Genomic DNA, 20,049 nt, shown 5'->3' with positions numbered 1-20,049 from the left:
TCATGGCCAGCCACTGAAGCACAGATTTTGAGGTGTTCTGAATCCATTTCTTGGTTTGAGTTGCAAAATGGGCAGTTAGGGGACTGATATATTCCAATTCTGTGCAGGTGTTTGGCCAAACAATCATGGCCTGTTGCCAACCTAAATGCAGCTACAGACGATTTTCGTGGTAAATCGGGAATTAACTGTGGATTATGATGCAGAGAGTTCCATTTTTTCCTTTGAGATATATTGGAGTGAAAATGGCAAGTTGTAGCCGATTTAAGTGAACACCATATTTTAACGTTTTGGTGGCTACTTCATTCACACACAACCCCCAGAATGTCTGGAGGACCACACCTGCTGCGACGGGTCCATTGTTGATCACCAGCTTTCCCTCCTTAAGCCACTGGAGGACGATTTTAGTGCCATAGCAGGTCAGCACTAGGAACAGAAAAGTAGAAAGAGGAGGAAGGAAAGGGAAATGAACCCTTAGGCCTCGAATGCTCTAATGCCGTTGGGGTCGAAGAAAGTAAGAGTTCAGAGGACTGGATAGGAAAGGGTAAAGAGGGAATTAGGTATTGAATATAGGAAAATTATACCAAATTCAGTCATTAACTCATCAAGCTGACCAGTGCTAATTGATGAGTAGCACCTCCCTTTAGTTCAGCTTGTAAAATTATGCTTACTAACAGCTGCACCACGGGAAGGTAGGGATGGGACATTGGATATTTGTCCAGGTTGGTTCCTTAAAGCCTTCAATGGGAAGGATATATAAATAGCATAACAGGAGTAGTAGAACTTTGCGTCCACTCTGGACATTGTCTTGCTTTACCTTGCACATACCAGTTCAGGTGGAGTGAAAAACTCTTCTTTTTCCTGGTTTCCATGATTTCGAAATCTCAAAAAGTCTCAGACTCTTGGGTGAGCCCAGGTCCACCTGATCTGGTTCAACCACTGAATCCGCCATTGCAAATCTGAGAAATATAATAGTGGTCTGCTATGTAAATTAGAAAGAAATTTGTGGTTTTCTTCTTAAAACACACATTAATGAGAAAATTGCTGAATTCTATTTTTTTTTCAGACCTTTTAAGTAAAATTTCTGTCAATTAAGTTTCTCTGTGAATTAAGTTGTTAAAGATAATCAGTACTAAACAATATATTTCACTTTAGATATAACAAATTACAAAGACACTTTACAAAAAAAAATCATATTAGAGCTATAAAAATAAAACATCTGAAATAGTATAAAACATATTTATAATCATCATTCTATTTTTGCATGTATATATACACAGCACTTCCATCTTGAAACTGGATAGAATATTTCTATTGCGTACAAGTCATGAGAAGAAAATTAAAGAGGAAGACATGTAGCACCTTTAGCAGGAGCAACTCAGAGTTTAGAGATTAATATGAACCTTACACAAAACAACAATGGTACAGTATGTAAAACAATTTTCCTCTATATGATTGTTTTCGTATTTGCATTAAAATCTAATAAATTTCAGAGGAAACAAACTAATCATGTTCTTGAACCATTGTTAATATATTTTTAAAATTTTATATTAAAAATTAATTTTGAATTACCATACCACTTAGATTATGTGAAGGATCCATTTTTACTGTTCAAATAATGAAAACTGTCAGCTAATTAAGATTTTACAAAATGTACATAGGCAGCTTTGTTAATGACGTGAAGTTCAGCTGTATTTTTTCTTCTAAACCAATCTGGGGAGGTCTTCTCAGGACGTACTCCATTTTCAGGCCCTCAGGTATAGCAAATATCGTTAAAACTCGTCTTCTTTGTCCGTTGCACAGGACTCTTGGGCAACCTCCTCGTAGTCACGTTCAAGTGCAGCCAAATCATCTCGGGCTTCAGCAAATTCTCCTTCTTCCATTCCTTCTCCCACATACCAATGTACAAAAGCTCGCTTGTTGTACATAAGATCAAATTTATGGTTGAGTTTTCCCCACGCTTCTTGAATGGCCGTCGTGTTAGACAGCATGGATACAGCACGCTGAACTTTGGCCAGATCACCTCCTGGTACCACTGTTGGTGGCTGGTAATTGATACCAACCTATCAACACATAAGTTTGGTGTGAAATAGCATAAATTCAGTCATTATGGTCGTTCAACATGGAAATAATTATCTTTTGCAAATAATCAGCAATACAAATATCTTCATTCTTATATAATCACTTATTAACGTTATTAAACAAGTAATAACTGCTTCAATGTGTTGATATTAGGCTATGGTAAATTACGTGGCTGACTAGTTTCGACGTGGTTTGCGTCATTCTCCAAAGCGTAGTGAGTTCCAGTACTAAATTCTGATTTCTTGTTGTGGTGGGATGCGTTCATGATTGTGTCGAAAAGGGTGTGTGTTTTGAAATTCAATTCAACGTTCAGGATGTGTTGTGAGTGTGTTTTTGTATGTTCGTAAATTTCATATTGTTCTAGAGTGTCAAGTTTCTGGTTTTTTTGGCTGGATATGTAGTATTTTCATGTCAATGTCTATGTTGCTATAGTTGTGATTGGTGTTTGTGATGTGTTCTGTCTAGGTTGAATTGTTGTGTGGTTTGGTTATGGCTGTGATATGTTCCTTGTAACATATGTTGTTGTTTTCTAATGCCAGGCGTTTGATAATAAAGTCATTTGACTTCTTGCACTCCAATATTTTTCAAAGATATTATCATGGTCAGCCAATGAAGCACAGATTTTGCGGTGTTCCGAATTCATTGCTTGGTTTGAGTTGCACAATGGGCAGTTAGGGGACTGATATATTCCAATTCTATGCAGGTGTTTGGCCAAACAGTCATGGCCTGTTGCCAATCTAATTCTTGTAACATATTTGAAATGATCTTCCAGTCTGTCCAATGTAGAAGTCATTGAAACTATTGCATGATAGTTTGTTGACAGCAAACATAAGTTCAAAATATACAGGAAACCCACTACCATGGTGACTCACATACACAACATCTCCAATCACCCCACACAATATTAACACGTGGCATTTCGATCCATTATAGCCTACACAAACTCATCAATATTCCTATGAGCCAACAAGACTATAAGGAAGAAATAGGCTGACACACTTTCAAATACATAGCACAGAAAAATGGATACAACTCCAACATAATAAGAAAGACTAAACGCAAACAATGAAACGCAACACAAACACAAGAACAAAACAAATACATCATACTAACATATGGTACGAAAAAAAAACACATACAAGATTGTATCATCTTTCAAGAAACTAAAATACAACATTGCATACAGAACACGCTACACAAACATCTTAACACACAGACAAGACACACAAACGAATACAACTTAACAGGTGTATACAAAGTATCATGCAACAATAGTTGCAATGACTTCTACATTGGACAAACTGGAAGATCATTTCAATCACGTTATAAGGAACATATCACAGCCATAATCAAACCACATAACATTTCAATCTACGCAGAACACATCACAAACATCAATCATACCGGTAACTACAGCAACATAGACATTGACATGAAAATACTATACATCCAGCCAAAAAAACCAGAAACTTGAACAATATGAAATTTACAAACACATAAAAACACACCCACAACACACCCTGAACACTGAACTGAAATTCAAAACACACACTCTTTTCGCCACAATCATGAACATATCCCACCACAACAAGAAACCAGAATTTAATGCTGGAACTCACTAGACTTTGGAGAATGACGCAAACCACATCAGCCAGGTAATTTACCACAATATCAAATAGTAAAGCAGTTATTACTTATTCAGTAGCGTTAATCAGTGAATATAATTTTTTTTTTCAAATGGCACTTTATTAAGTACCGGTAGTTAAAATTGTAAATGAATCTCTAATCAGTAGGCCTAATCACTATCTAATCAAATATGATAATGCCCGTTTAATATAGACCTACAACCTTTCCTTCTATTATTGCAGTTCTTGTGGTGAAAATACCTTTATCAACAAACAAAACATAACTCATAAGTGCGTCGTAGGTAGATATAAATTAACCATACATAACTGAATAACGGTAGGTTGGATTTAGACTATATCAAGTCTGCAACAAACATATTCATTTTTGCTTCTTTAACAAAGGCTAACGGAATGAGAAATATTTGTAGGTTCGAACCTCTGAAATGACCTTATCATTTGACCACTCATAATTTTACCTTTTCAAAGATATGGTATTTCGCCATGAAATAGTTAAAAATGCACACACAATCCATAATTTGAATCAGAATGAGGTGTGCAACAAATTTATGGAATTAAACACAGAGTGTCTCATTTAAAAAACATAACTTTGTGTTACTACGGATTTCTGTAATATTCTGTGTAATTGCTAACTATTCCAAAGAGTAGGATTTGGTCAACCAAATGAAGTACCAGTACTGATAATTACGGTACCTACAGAACTATTTTTAAATACCATACATTAAAATATATTATATGAGAATGTCCCAAAGGTTATGTATGAGACACAGTGTATCTGAAATGAATTCTGATGGAAAAATTAAAGCTCGTGAGATTTTGCATTTGTACAATATCTAGCCCACAAAACTGCAAATTATACATCATACTTGAAATCCAACCTAACACATGCTAGCTACCAGCGTAGCTCAGTCGGCTGAGGTGTTTGCCTGCTGATCTGGAGTTGCACTCAAGTGTGGGTTCGATTCCTGCTCAGGCTGATTACTTTGTTGAGTTTTTTCCGAGATTTTCCCCAACCATAAGGCGAATGTCAGGTAATTTGTGACGAATCCTCGGCCTCTTCTCGGCAAATACAATCTCGCTATCACCAATTCTATCGACGCTAAATAACCTAGTAGTTTATACAGTGTCATCGGGAGGCCGAGACGTAAATGAGAGGATAATACTGAAATGGATTTGAGGGAGGTGGGATATGATGATAGGGATTGGATTAATCTTGCTTAGGATGAGGACATAAGGTGGCTTATGTGAGGGCGGCAATGAACCTCCAGGTTCCTTAAAATTCATTTGTAAGTACTTAAGTAAGTAATAATAGCTGCGATTGCCTGCTGATTCGAAGTTGCACTCGGGCACAGGTTTGATTCCCGCTTGGGCTGATTACCTGGTTGGGTTTTTTCCGAGGTTTTCCCCATCTATAAGGCAAATGTCAGGTAATCTATGGAGAATCCTCGGCCTCCTCTCGCCAAATATCATCAATTCCATCGACGCTAAATAATCTCGTAGTTGATACAGCGTCGTTAAATAACCAAATAAAATAAAATAAATAATAGCCCATGTGGTTTGTACCAGTACCTGCTAAGTATCTTTTCTCATTCTGTATAATGATTTAAATTTGTCATCATCCCTGATAGTTTCTTAGTTGCTAAAAGCATCTTTATCTGCAATTCAGAATGCGGCAATAAGTACTATACTATTGTAAGTAATAAGTAGTAAGCAATAAGTATTGTACTATACAGAACTTCTTTGGCGCTTGATATCTTGTCACTAGATAAAAACCGATTGTTTTCATTAGATAAAAGCCGATTGTTGTATGCTTTGTGGCCAAAAACATGGATGCAGCTACGCTGACAAATCTATGAAACAAAGCCTCATGGACGAACAGCTAATTCTAAGGTGAATTCATGCCAAAATACTATCTTACAATTATTCCAAATTATATCAATACCAAATAACTGAGCAGTTGATGGGTTTCAGTGAATGACCTGCCCTTGGGTGGAACACTATGAATGAATGACACAGTTTTGCTAAATAACAACTAAAAATAAAAGAAGCTACATTTGGTCATAAGAATTCAATCCGAACTTCAAAAAATGAAGACAGTATTTACTACATTTTCTGTTTCTTAGTCCTAATCTAGCTTAAATTGAATTGGATTGCTGAAATATCTAAACAATATTACCTTGAATCCTGTAGGACACCAGTCAACAAACCGTATAGCGCTCTTGCCTTTCATGGCAGCAATGGCTGCATTTACATCTTTAGGTACGACATCTCCTCTGTAAAGCAGACAGCAGGCCATATACTTGCCCTCACGTGGGTCACACTTCACCATTTGATTCAGTGGATCAAAGCATTCTGCAGTTATCTCAGCAACTGACATGCCTTCATGGAAAGCCTTATCTGCCGATACTACAGGTGCATATGTGGCCAAAGGGAAATGGATACGAGGGTACGGTACTAAGTTCGTCTGGAACTCTGTTAGATCCACATTTAGAGCGCCGTCGAAACGTAAGGATGCTGTTATTGACGAAACCACTTGGCTGATGAGTCTGTTGAGGTTAGCATATGATGGCCTCTCAATACCCAATTTTCGGCGACAAATGTCATAGATAGCTTCATTGTCAACCATGAATGCACAGTCTGAATTGTTTATGGTATTGTGCGTTGTCAAGATTGCATTGTATGGTTCCACAACAGCTGTAGATACCTGGAAACAATTACCAGTTGGTTAATTTAAGAATTGACAGGAACAGAAATAATTTTGATTATTTCTATTCCTCTGAGAACGTCAGTTAATCCATGGTGTTTAATTTCGCTATAAGTTAGTAGAGTTTATTTTCACTTAATATCGTAGTTTCATTCCATACTAGTATTTCAAACATAGCGAATTTTTGTGGATTTTTGATTCACTGATTCCGTCAAATCTATTGGAAAATGAAAATGTCTATATGTTGAGATACACACAAGGAAGGTTTCCCTCAACTTCCAGAGCAATGGAAATAATCAAGAGATGGTATGGGTTTTAATAATATGTCACCCCTTCCATATACTTTAAAGAAAAGTTTTTTAAAATTTTGTTTTGCATATAAGGTAAGTGCGCCAAATAAGACCATGTAGACCAATAAGGCCAATTACTGTTTTACGAAAAACTGTCAATCAGGAGTTTTCAGCTCTATGTGCTGAAGCTTTATCCACTAAGCCACACTGGATTCCAGTTCCGATGCCAGATCGAATCCCCTCAGTCTAAGTTCTACCTACCCTCATGTACCGGTACTGTGTCACAGGATATGTGACAGTGGCATAATGTCCAACGCACTATGTACAGAGGTGCACTCATTACGAGTGACTAAGTGGCTGGGATCCGACGGGATGAGCGCCGTCTTGAATCACTAAGTGATTGCTTACACATATCATATTATTATGATATTTCCGTGCAGGAATTCTGTGTTACCATATGATCACTAGGGTCTGACACATGAAGGACATGATGATGATGATGATGATGATGATGATGATGATGATGACGATGATGTCGTTACACATAGACCAGTTTTACATTAAACGTAGCCTAGCCTATTTCTGTTTTCGGTTACCATGGAGTTGTCGTTTGTATGATGTGTTTTGCTTAATATAATTTGTTCATAGATATTAAAATTATAGTACCAGTAGTTGTAGTTTTGCTGTGCTACCGAAGTGTTTGTTTTTCAGATTATTTCGCTTATCTGTTCCATGGTACATGCGTCATTTGTTGAGAATCAGTCAACAATTTATAATATTACGTAGGTTATAGGCTATTCAAACAGTGTAAAGAGTAAAAATTGTATGAATTTAAATACTATTATAGTCACAATCATGCCATGGTATGAAAGAAAAATTACACAACCTCGAGCGGGAATCGAACCTGCAACTTCCTGTTCTCTGGTCAGGCGCTCTACCACTGAGCTATCGAGTTCGTCTCACGCCAAAGGCTTGGAATTATCCTTTCATACTGGCGACTCTGTTATAGAGTACTGTCCATAGCGTCTGATCTAGTCAGCACTGCTTATGGGTGAGAAGAAACTTTTTACAAATGTAATCTTCATCTTACGATGTTTGGTGACGTATATATGTCCGTTGATGTGACATATTAATGAATTTAAATACTATTATAGTCACAATCATGCCATGGTATGAAAGAAAAATTACACAACCTCGAGCAGGAATCGAACCTGCGACTTCCTGTTCTCCAGTCAGGCGCTCTACCACTGAGCTATCGAGTTCGTCTCTTCATCGTAAGATGAAGATTACATTAGTAAAAATTGTTTTGGATACAGTTCTTCGAAAGTACGTTATAGGATAGGTGTAGAACATGGATTGGGGTAATGTGAAGGGGAAAAGTCTGTTATTCCTTCTCTGACGTTTAGTGTACCGGTATATTAAATTAACTATGCATTCATTCAGAAATGTTATAAGTTTGAATAATTATGTAGTGCATTAGAGATCTTTATATATGTGTGTGTGGAAAGTATTGGCAATATATACCTAATGATGAAACTGAGAGGTTTGTATTGTTAAATTGCTTGTATGCATATCGTCAATATTTGACAGGAGTTTAAAAACATGTTACGATATCCACTATTTTTAGCACTTCAGACTAACTACAATAACAACAAGGATGAAGGCCCTATTGCTTGTTGTTTCTGCACTCCCGATTTTGGGCTTTTACCGGTATCTTATGTAGATTCTAGTTTTAATGACTTGTAATATAAATCTTAAAGAATATTAGAATAGAATGAAGAATATTAGTTATTACAGGAGAAAAATTTGCGAATTTTTCTCCTCTAATAACTAATTTTACTATAACAGATAAATTCTGTAGGACTAAAAAATTAATCTTTACATAAGTACTAATGTTCTGTTATTGCAGACCTATAATATTAAAGTTTAATGAGAATATTAATATGTTACATTATTAAATTTCTTCCATTTGATAAGAAATAAGGACTTTGGCTATGTATAGATAAACCATACCAGTGTGATATTTAAGTATGTACCAATACAGGTTCGGCAGTTGGATATGACGAGTTTGGCAACATTCTAAGATGAGATGGAAATACTAAAGACAGAACTCTTTCTAGGCAATTTGAACAATTTACATCAAGTTTAGTTATATATAGATATCTGGCTCGCTAACTTGCACGTGTAGGCCTATGTGATGACTGTATTCAAACTAAACCTGTTGTTGGTCGCATCTGTGGATCAAGTGTTAGCCAGGTGGCCCAAGTTGGAATCCCGGTCAGGTCATTATAGAATATGTGGTGAACAAAACACGTTGCAGAGGGTTTTTCTCGGGATACTCACATTTTCCTCTTTCATTCCACCAATACTCATAACCTTCCTCGCCACAGAGTACTGTAGCTCAGTCGGCTAAGACTCTTGTCTACCGATCCGGAGTTGCACTTGTTCGTGGGTTCGATTCCCGCTTGGGTTGATTACCTGGTTGGATTTTTTCCGAGGTTTTCCACAACCGTAAGGCAAATGTCAGGTAATCTATGGTGAATCCTCGGCCTCATCTCGCCAAACATCATCTCACCATCACCTATCTCATCGACACTAAATAACCTCGTAGTCGATACAGCGTCGTTAAATAATCAAGTAAAAAATAACCTTCCTCTTATTTTATCTATCATCTGCAATAGTTAAAAATAGGCTAGACTAAAGTCTTGTGGGTAGTTCATGTTTCTGATGCTGACGTAGGAAGGACTTGGGGCTCTGGGCTCTGGGGATTATCAGGCATTCCTCTCAGGGTTGAAGCAGGATGTCCCACCCGTCAGCATTGCATTCACAAATGGCAGCCAAGTCACCTGTCGGACTTGGACAATCATCAATTTACAAGGCGCACAATGAGCCAATGTAAGCCTAAATGCAAGAGCCAAGCTTATTATTGAAAACGATGCCAATATCGTCATGAGTTTATATTAAAACAGTAGGATTCCTTGAAAAACAAAATATTGAATTGAATTACAGTCAGTGTTAATTTATCATATGCTGGTCGGAGCTGTACTCGGGCCTTGGTTCAATCCCCAATTGGGCCGATAATCTGTTTGGGTCTTTTCAGAGATTTTTCTCAACTGTAAGGCGAATGTCAGGTAATCCCTTGGTGATCCTTGCATTCATCTCGCCAAATGCCATCTCGGTATCACCAATTCTATTGATGCTAAGTAACCTAGTAATTGATATAGCACAGACACCTTTACCTTTAAACGCATTGACAGCAATTTTAATTAAAAACAAACACCCATGAGATATAATAAAAAACTATTAAACAATGAAGAAGAATAGTGTATAAAATCCTAGTCAGATTTGTGATCCCTCTTTAATGGGGAATGAAGGAGGACTTTAATGTAATATGTATGGTTATCGACTTTGTTTTCACATGGATGGATATAATTTATTATTGTAGAATAATGTTCTAATATTTGGCGCTAAGAGGGATGAAGTTACAGGAGAATGGAGAAAGTTACACAACACAGAACTGCACGCATTGTATTCTTCACCTGACATAATTAGGAACATTAAATCCAGACGTTTGAAATGGGCATGGCATGTAGCATGTATGGGCAAATCCAGAAATGCATATAGAGTGTTAGTTGGGAGGACGGAGGAAAAAAGACCTTTGGGGAGGCCGAGACGTAGATGGGAAGATAATATTAAAATGGATTTGAGAGAGGTGGGATATGATGATAGAGACTGGATTAATCTTGCACAGGATAGGGACTGATGGTGGGCTTATGTGAGGGCGGCAATGAACCTCCGGGTTCCTTAAAAGCCAGGAAGTAAGTAAGTAAGAATAATGTTCTATTGGGCAGCAGGGGACTTCTTTCATCTCTACGATTAGCCTATTTAAATCTTTCCTTCCATTACTATACCTGGGGAGCAGGGTATACTGCAAACTCAAGTTTGCTCTTCTTGCCATAGTCCTCAGATAACTTTTGCATGAGCAGGGAAGTGAAGCCAGAGCCAGTACCACCGCCAAATGAATGGAACACGAAAAATCCTTGTAAGCCAGTGCATTGATCTGTTAATTTCCTAATTCGGTCCATTACAGATTCAATGACTTCTCGACCAATGCTGTAGTGTCCACGAGCATAGTTATTGGCAGCATCCTCCTTGCCTGTTATGAGCTGCTCAGGGTGGTACAATTGTCGATATGTGCCTGAACGAACTTCATCTAAAACGAAGAAGCAATTGATAAATAGTTACAGGTATACATCTTCATTACACAACTTTTAACACTAGGGGAGAGTTGGTAGTACCTAAGTGACATGGTTACGTTTCTGTATGCGACATTTGAACACTGCTACTACCATCTTGTGGTAGATGAAAGAAACATCACTGTACTACCATCTGGTGGTAGATGTTAATGTTATGTTTTATTTAACGACGCTCGCAACTGCAGAGGTTATATCAGCGTCGCCGGATGTGCTGGAATTTTGTCCCGCAGGAGTTCTTTTACATGCTAGTAAATCTACTGACATGAGCCTGTCGCATTTAAGCACACTTAAATGCCATCGACCTGGCCCGGGATCGAACCCGCAACCTTGGGCATAGAAGGCCAGCGCTATACCAAATCGCCAACCAGGTCGACCTGGTGGTAGATGAAAGAAACATCACTGTCCGATATTACCCGATGTCCGATACTACCCATCTCTCCCCTATATCACTTCGGAATATAAAGTTATGTGCTTTCACGTGTTAATTAACTAGATTACCTTGTGGACTAGTTTCAGCCGGTGGGTTATCATCGCAACTCCGATGATAGCTCGGCTGAAACTAGTCAACAAGGTAACCTAGTCAACTAACACGTGATAGCATATATATACTTTATATTCCGAAGATAAATAGTTATTTTTATTCAAATAATCTTTAAAATTATAAAGGCTAATCGGAAATGTGTGATAATGGTGTGTCTGTAACAAAACAGTCGAACAATGGTAAAGCTAAGAAAACCAAAGTACTGTGGAATGGGATAAATTTGACTGCTAGAAAAAACATCACCAGAAAACCAAAAATACATTTATTTTATTTTATTATTTTTTTTCTAATTTTGGGTACCGGTACTTGACTTTTCGTCATTCACCCATATGAAGCCAGTTGTGTACCTACACCAATTTACCAACAGTCATTGCCTAGTGTGCGCCATAGGAGGCTGGTCTACGCTACATCTGCAATGAGATGAGATAAGATGGCGGAGATTTGTTTGGATGCCATAGGGGAACCAGAACTCTTCGAGAAAACCCTTGTGTTATCTGGACCATGGGCTTACACAAGTTATAAATCAGGAATACACCGGGGATCAAACCCGGATTCACAGAATTATAAGTCCACTAGACGACCATGGCTGTAAATTTAAAATAAATATAAAAATATGTTACACTATGAAATCTATACAATTCCAATATGTCCACACTATCCTGGAAGTGATCAATTTTATTCCAGATTTGTTTCAATTCAGTTATTAATATATTTTCTGTGTGTAATCAAATTTACTCCATTTCGGGCAAACTTACAGGTTTTACTGGTTTAGTTTTTTTTTTTTTTTTTTTTTTTTTTTTGTGGGTGAGAGAGGAAGGGAATATAAATTGATGTACAGAAATTACCACTCCATGACAAATTGTTCTAATTGATACATATAAACAACATCTTATTAATATTTTTGTTACACTGCGAAATGTGGAATTTCTATTAAGCCTATTTCAAACATGGACAAATTTATCCCGCCAGGAGATAATGGGGTAGGGTGACCAGTTCCTTCCCCCCTCCAATGCATACATCACCAATTAACTCAATATTCTACTAATCAGGCTTCAATGCATACAAACAATTGTTTTTCCTCTGATACATATCGTAAAATGAGATGTACTGCCTGATAATATATATAAATATCAGCCAGAACCTCAATAGAGGTATTTCTACTTGATTAAAAAAAGAAATTAAATCATGGTTTATTTAACGACGCTCGCAACTGTTGAGGTTATATCAGCATCACCAAGGTGCTGGAATTTTGTCCCACAGGAGTTCTTTTACATGCCAGTAAATCTATTGATTGAGCCTGTCGCATTTAAGCACCCTTAAATGCCATCGGCCTGGGCCGGGATCGAACCTGCAATCTCGAACATAGCACTATATCAACTAAGCTATACAGGCCGACTCTACTTGATAATGAAGATAAGCCAGTGGGATCACACCCTACAGTATACTTAAATTGAATGAGATCATTGTTTACTATGTTTTTCAATTGATTGTTTTAACTCACTCGTTTCATCCTTAAAATAAGAATCTAGTAAATGTTCGTGGAACATTATATTTCTGGGGAGGGGGGGGAAGTTGGAAGGTAACTTCCAATAAGTTCCCAATTCATAATAAAATAGCCTGTACATAAAATGAAGTATTATTTCGTAATGTGATATGCTTTACTTACCTACTACAGTAGGCTCAAGATCCACCATGACAGCTCGTGGTACCATTTTCCCTGATTCTGTTTCTGAGAAGAATGTGTTGAAGCAGTTATCTGTGCTTCCACATATTTTATCTGAAGGTATTATACCATTAGGCTGTATTCCATGTTCAAGACAATATAGCTCCCAGCAGGCATTCCCTATTTGTACACCTGCCTGCCCCACATGGACAGAAATGCACTCTCTCTGAAAAACAACAAAGGAAAGTAGGGCCTATTTATATTTTGAGTACTGGTAATACATTATTAAAATAAACTATTTATTTATTCGCTCAATATCGACATCATCATCGTCAGCATCATCATCATCATCATCATCATTATCGTCACCCTGGATAAATTACATTCTCAGGGACTACAAATGTCTAGAAAAGGAAACAAAAACATAGCATGGATTTCAAAATCAAATAACACGATGCTTACAACGAAACTCAACAGTTATAGCTCTCTCGGAAGTGAAGAGGGGGGAAATTATAGATAACAAAGAGCACAATAGATTTGTGTATTATTTTATTTTGAAGATCTTCGACTGTTTTTCGGTTATCAAGAGACATGAAAAACTTTAAAAACATACATATATCCAAAATAAATAAAAATCATTTCTTTTTCAAAAGCTATAAGTTATTAACTGCTGAAGAAAAATCATTACCGGTATGTCATGATAATAAAAATGGTTCATTGATTATTATTGATGAAATGGCTATTGAAATCAAATTTATCTATACTATAAATAGACTAGACCTCTAAGGAGGCTAAGAGCTATCCTATAAGCCAGGAGGCCTGGGTTCAAATACTGGTTGATCCATCTTGATTTCGTAATTTGTGTCGAGCAAGCCTATGGTCCAGGCAACACAGATTTTGGGGTACTCTGGTTCCTCTGTGACATCCCAACAATTTTCCATCATCATTATCATTTATTAAGCTGTAATGTAGACCCACCACCTGTGGTAGCAACATCTATGAGCCACGCTTGTAGAGTTAGGCTGAATAACAGAAACTTGAGAGCTCTGTCATTGTACAAATAAATCGGGGTAGGTTGTATTGAAGACATAACCGCAAGTTTTATACGTGAATACCGTCGTTGATAGAATTGCTATTAAGGTAAATGTCAGCAATGACAATCAATATAATCTCTCCTTTCCAGATATCCTGAAAACCTGTACATCTTCACTGTGCTGGGACTCCTGGGAGTAGCCATCTTGTATGCGTTGAGAATAAACATGCTCTGTCCTTTGCTACTCACTCATATGCCTGATCCCATTTGCACTGCATGTCTCTCGACATTGCTAACATTCTCTCTTCACTCAGCTTCACTCGCAAGTTTTTACTATTTAACTTTTCGACTAAACCGATTGTTGCTTAATTGAGATTGTAGCCTAGTTCTTTACGAATCGTTTAACACCACTGTGAACGTTCTATCGCTTCGCATTGTCGAGTTACACTGCCTTGGCTGTCGCAATACACTATTTCTCAAGGTATTTATAGCCTACACTAAACAAAATGTGGGAAAGACCTATATGGAAAGCTTTTATTTTCTATAAATTCTTTAAACCACTTTTAAGCAGTATTGTATGAAGGAAACAAATATAAAATAATTATGAAACTGGATAGTAAACTCCTACATGAAAGATTTTAAAATCATTTTAATAACTTCCATTTCCAAGATAAGGCTATATTTATGTACTTAAACCTATCAGAGATAAACTAGTTTAATACCGATATTGTTTTAGGTTATACTTCAGTAAAATTTTGTCATTAGGTACTAATTAATATAGTTAAATTAAAGAATACCACTAATGCCTCATTGAAACACAGGTACCGTACATTGAGTAATGTTGTGTAGGTCATACCAGATTATACATGAATAAACATATCTGTGGGGAAGAATTCAGAGCAGAAGAAGATATCAGACGATAGACGACATTAAGATATATGGATCATATGCGGAAACTAAGAGGAAGATAGAAAATAAGAAATATTGGAGAATGCTGGGTTTGCAGTGAAAAACCTGCCCATGGGCAGAACACTTCTGCATGTATGTATGTGTATATATATATATATATATATATATATATATATATATATATATATATATATGTTCAGAATATTCAGCGAGGATAATAAATCAAGTTACAGTCATTGTAAAAGTGTTAGTATTTAGATATTCGAAGTTTACATGTAGTATAACGCAAAAATTTTCTGTCAGGATAACATAAATTAAATACAGTATGTCTTCATCTCGTGCCTGTATAAGGTGCCATTATATGACCTACGTCATGAAACAAAGTAAAAGGTAAATTTAATGTAACGAAACGCTGACAAAACTAGTTTCTTATGCATATGAATAGGAAAGTATCAATGGCGAGTACGACATAATCATAATATATATGTAGATTGTAGGTGACTCTAATGATGTAGTCTAATGCTGAACAATCAGATCTCTGTACTCAAGATTCATATTCCCTGCCTTGTATTATAGTCTCGTATACTACTACCAAATACATACCGTATTCTGAACATCACACAGATCTGCATTAAAGAAGATCATGAATGTATACTGAATATCTGTAGATGTACAATAAATTTAGAAAAAATAACATAGGCTACTGTAATTCCTTACCCGATTGTAAGTCATGTTGATACAAAAGAAGCCCTCAATATAATATAATTGACTTGACAATAGGGCGACTTTGATTGATAAATTAATTTTATATAGTATATCACTTACCATTTTCATTAACTTAGCGTACACTTAATAACAGTTACAGTGAAAAAATTATTTACAAATTTGGATTAAATGTAAGTTAAAAAAACGTCAAATTTAGAATGATGGAGTTGTGTTTATGTTGCCTAGAAACAGAAAGATTGTATTTGCTTTTCTGTTTAAAAAAAACAATGATAGGCCACATTCATAAATTACGAATGTTTTATTCCTGAAGAGAGACAAATGAAAGTAAATATTATTTTACCTATGAAGTACGAAGGTTACTGGTACTTAAATTACTGTGGAATTTGAATTCAATTACGTACAGTAAATTATACATAGGCCCTATACAGAAATTTACTTGCATCGTAATAAATCGAAACATTTTAACATTAATCTCCTGTCTTTGGTATCACACTTATCGTTATGTCCAAGTTACATGAGTTTGAATTAGTCGAGGACAATTGGTTTTTAAAGACAATAAAATTTCTTCTAGCATAGCTTCCTTCAGAATTGAAATCAAACATGGGAACCCATGTTATAAATTTAACATATGAAAGAACTCTGTTCCTGAAAGAATGTGGGTTCTAGGAAAATTTTACGGCAATAGCTCGACAAAATTCAATTCTGCCAGTCATCACTCTCGTATATCACTGTAGTACCATCCGCAGTAATAAATTCCATCTTACAGGGGCCTTCATCTCAGATACAGAATAATTTTTCGTAGGAGTACTGCAGTATTCTGAAAGGTCTTCATCAGCAGTATCTGGACGTGTTATAGGCCTTGGTTATAGCCAAGAAACTAATCTCAATATGGTACAAACGACAGAGTAAGTCTTACTTTATCAAAATTTGACATTAGTTCTTTTCAAGGATCTGCACATGGGGATTAAATTCCCATTTAAAAATAAAGTTACAATAAAAAAACAAAACATCAGCTGGAAAAATGTATGTAATGTATTAATTATGTACATGTTAGTAATAAAATAATATTATGATTAATATTATATTAGCTGGAAAATAAATTAAAAGGCATTCTGGGAGTTAATGATGCTGTTCTTCCAGAGAAATTCTCCATCCCCACTTCAAAATCCTGTGCACAGGCGTGGTTTCCTTATTATCACGTAGGCTATTAAAATTCTACTGTCATGTATCACTTTAAAATATTGTCCATTTACCAGTACCAAATGAAACATTCCTCTACAGAATATTCTTTTGAAGCTTTGCTATGACTATGGACACATTTTCTTCATGGTACTATATGCATAAGCTTGAACAACAATAAAATTATATTCTTATAGCCATCTTATTAAGATATCCGAATGCTTATGATGGTGATACTACCACCACCACCACCACCACCACCACCACCACCACCATCATTCTCATCGTAATAATAATAATAATAATAATAATAATAATAATAATATAATTTGTGGCTCTACAGCTCTTTTAAGGGCCCAGACCGACCAATTGGCTGCTGACCTCACATCCACATGCTGAAGCAGAAGACCCCATGTGCCTTCATGGCATGTAAAGGGGCTACCTTACCTTTTACCATATTATTATGTTTATTTTGTATCATTACTTATAGAATAAGAAGTTCTGAAGGAAATTTTTGTGGTCGATTTCGTGTAAAGTGTAATGCACAAAAAATCCATGACATTTTTTATTTTTTCCCGATCATTCTTAGAGTACACGCATTGTTCTGTCATTTCAGTCCTTAATCATAATGTCCTTGGTGAAGGGCCAAAAACACTATAGTAGATGTGTAATATAATTATAATGACCACAACAAGAATGAGTCCATTGCCATGGTGTCATGGTCTAAGGCATCTGCTTAGGATTCGCTTTATGAAATATGCGCTGGTTCGAGTCCTCATGGGGAAAGAAATTTTCTCATGAAATTTCGACCAGTGTATGGAACGAATGCCCACTCAGCATTGTGATGCATTTGGGGAGCTATGATAGGTAGCGAAATCTGGTTATGAAAGCCAGCTATAACGACTGGGGGGATCATCGTGCTAACCACATGATACCTCCATTCCAGTTGGATGATCGTCCACCTCTGCTTCGGCATGTGGACGTGAGGCTAGCAGTTGGCCGGTCGATCTGTGCCCTTAAAGAGCTGTAGCACGATAGATGATGATTATTATTATTATTATCATTATTATTATTGTATTACTATTTCGTAGTACAGCTATCTAATGCTAATATAGCCTAATTGCTACCTGTATTATAGTTGTAGGTTTATTATATGATAATTTTTATATTCCAGGTTATGTTGAGGTAGCTACTAATGTTAGTTTTCGGCCTTTATTTTACATAGGCCTTTTGTCTTCGTCCAATAAAATTATTCAAATTTAATTTTTTTCCATTGGTTCTCAATCACATTTCTATTGCAATGAAACTTGTTTCTTTGCTCTCTTAATAGAAAGTACGGTATTTCAATATAAAAGCAATTACCGTAAAACTAAATTGTTAATTTTAATTGCATTTGTATTTATAGATTGGTGCGTGCAAATGGCGGAAAATAATCAAACTTTCATTCTGGCAAGTTTATCGGACAGGAATAGATGCATAAAGACATTTTCTAGACAGAGCAATTCGTCACGCGACCTTTCTTTAATTATTAGGGGGCGGATGTTGATGAAAAGTCATCTTATTATTCACATTAGAATGATGCCTATTAATATAGAACCCTTTTTTATGTTAATATCAACGTAAAAAAATAATGTCTTACATTGATTTTTTTTTTTTTGCATATTTGACGTTTTTGAATTAATAGGTCATTTTTATATTTTTTCGGCATTTTTGGTCATTTTTAAAATTCGAAGAGCTTTTAGATAATTTTGAATCCATTTTACTTCCTTTTTTACATATAGACCTGTTAAATCTTTTTCTAACTAAACAGATCAGTAGTAGGCCCTACTAGTAATTACCTACTGAATAAGTGAATAACAGTGAAGTTTGAGTTTTATAGTTTGGAACAAACACTAAAGTCCATCCTTTTTTTCACTGAAGGCTTCACCTCGCACAACAGAAGTAATATAAAACGCTTAACAACAGCTTAGTTTAAGTGAGGGCTTTGACCACTACTGTTCTTTTTGTTGGTACAAGGGTGTCTTTAGAATTCATGTTTGGAAGGGGGGAAACTTTCACAGTTTCCTGGACAACAGGACAGTGTGTCTCCAGTATGGTTCGGAAGGGATGTAACTACTACAGTAGACAGTATTTTTAACACAAACATTGCAAGAATGCATGCTGCACCCACAATTTTTGTCATTTTCACTCCCCATCTGGAAGATCTTGTAACAAAAGTGAAGAGTGGAAGGAGGAGGAGACGGAGAATGAAGGCACTGACATGGACCATACCTGATTGAAATATATAGTAAACCCTCATTAAAATCTATAGTTTTCCCTTAAAACTTTAATTTTATTACATGCTCTTTTTCTTCATCTTAGTCAAATTCCAGGAAGTTGCCTCCTCTCTCCGACATTTGTAGGGCAGTAATTGAAACAAGGTGACTAATTTTTAAGAAGTTGTGGTGCTAGCACAGTCTAGTATATACAGTCACGAAGCTTGAATTGTGAGGGTGCTAGGAACAATAGACTGTACCAGTACTATTTCGCATTGTCTGTAATGAGACAATATTAGCGATCCTAGTGGTTAGCAACTATCAATGGATGCATATTTACTACGTATTGAGCTTCGTGACTGTATATACTAGACTGTGGTGCTAGTACGGTGAATAATATTTCAATGTCATTTTTCCATTATTTTAAGGGCATTTTATTGATCATTTTAATTAGATTTTTAGGTCATCAACATCCGCCCCCTATTAATTATAATAAACATATATTCATAATAATACTGTGCATGTAGGTACATATTAATAGTAGTTCGTGTAAATACATACCGTAATGAAAAATAAAAATAAATAGCATTACATTGCAGTTCCTACAAGGTCATACTCTGTATTTAACCGCTCGTCTGCAAATTGAATTTTACTGCTCTTAAGAGTCCTGGGTTTGAAAGCAATTTGTAATAAGTGAAGTCTAAAGGGATGTCAAAGCGCCTGCACTGCATGCTCTCAAGAACCCGCATACCGGTACCAGTTCCGTAAGTG

General features: G+C 36.2%; 2 protein-coding genes and 1 non-coding gene across 4 annotated transcripts in view; 1 reads left to right on the top strand and 2 right to left on the bottom strand.

Annotated features, from left to right (window-relative positions):
• Positions 1–1,129: 1,129 nt before the first annotated feature.
• Positions 1,130–19,971, bottom strand: LOC138696579 (tubulin alpha-1C chain-like). Of its 2 annotated transcripts, none has more exons than XM_069821716.1 (5): positions 19,840–19,971; positions 13,180–13,402; positions 10,628–10,929; positions 5,899–6,426; positions 1,130–2,060 (listed from the first exon to the last, which is right to left on the bottom strand). In XM_069821716.1, the coding sequence occupies exons 2-5, from the start codon at positions 13,223–13,225 to the stop codon at positions 1,770–1,772; spliced, it is 1,167 nt and encodes a 388-aa protein (XP_069677817.1). In that variant the 5' UTR covers positions 13,226–13,402; positions 19,840–19,971; the 3' UTR covers positions 1,130–1,769. The 2 variants fall into 2 exon arrangements, with proteins under 2 accessions (XP_069677817.1, XP_069677816.1); XM_069821715.1 differs by lacking the exon at positions 19,840–19,971 and adding an exon at positions 15,944–16,077.
• Positions 7,906–7,978, bottom strand: TRNAS-GGA (transfer RNA serine (anticodon GGA)). Its single transcript has one exon. It is a non-coding gene; the product is annotated as a tRNA-Ser (tRNA).
• shop (sulfite oxidase) overlaps positions 19,947–20,049 on the top strand; it is a 41,082-nt gene continuing 40,979 nt past the window's right edge. Inside the window, exon 1 of the mRNA XM_069821711.1 lies at positions 19,947–20,042. Within this exon, the coding sequence (XP_069677812.1) occupies positions 19,987–20,042 (56 nt within the window). The 5' untranslated portion in view covers positions 19,947–19,986. The remainder of the gene's footprint in view (positions 20,043–20,049) is intronic.

The sequence above is a fragment of the Periplaneta americana genome, chromosome 3, assembly GCF_040183065.1.
Source record: "Periplaneta americana isolate PAMFEO1 chromosome 3, P.americana_PAMFEO1_priV1, whole genome shotgun sequence".
In the NCBI taxonomy this organism is placed as follows: domain Eukaryota; kingdom Metazoa; phylum Arthropoda; class Insecta; order Blattodea; family Blattidae; genus Periplaneta; species Periplaneta americana.
Note: the sequence above shows the minus strand (reverse complement) of the source record. Positions and strands in the feature narration are given on the sequence as shown.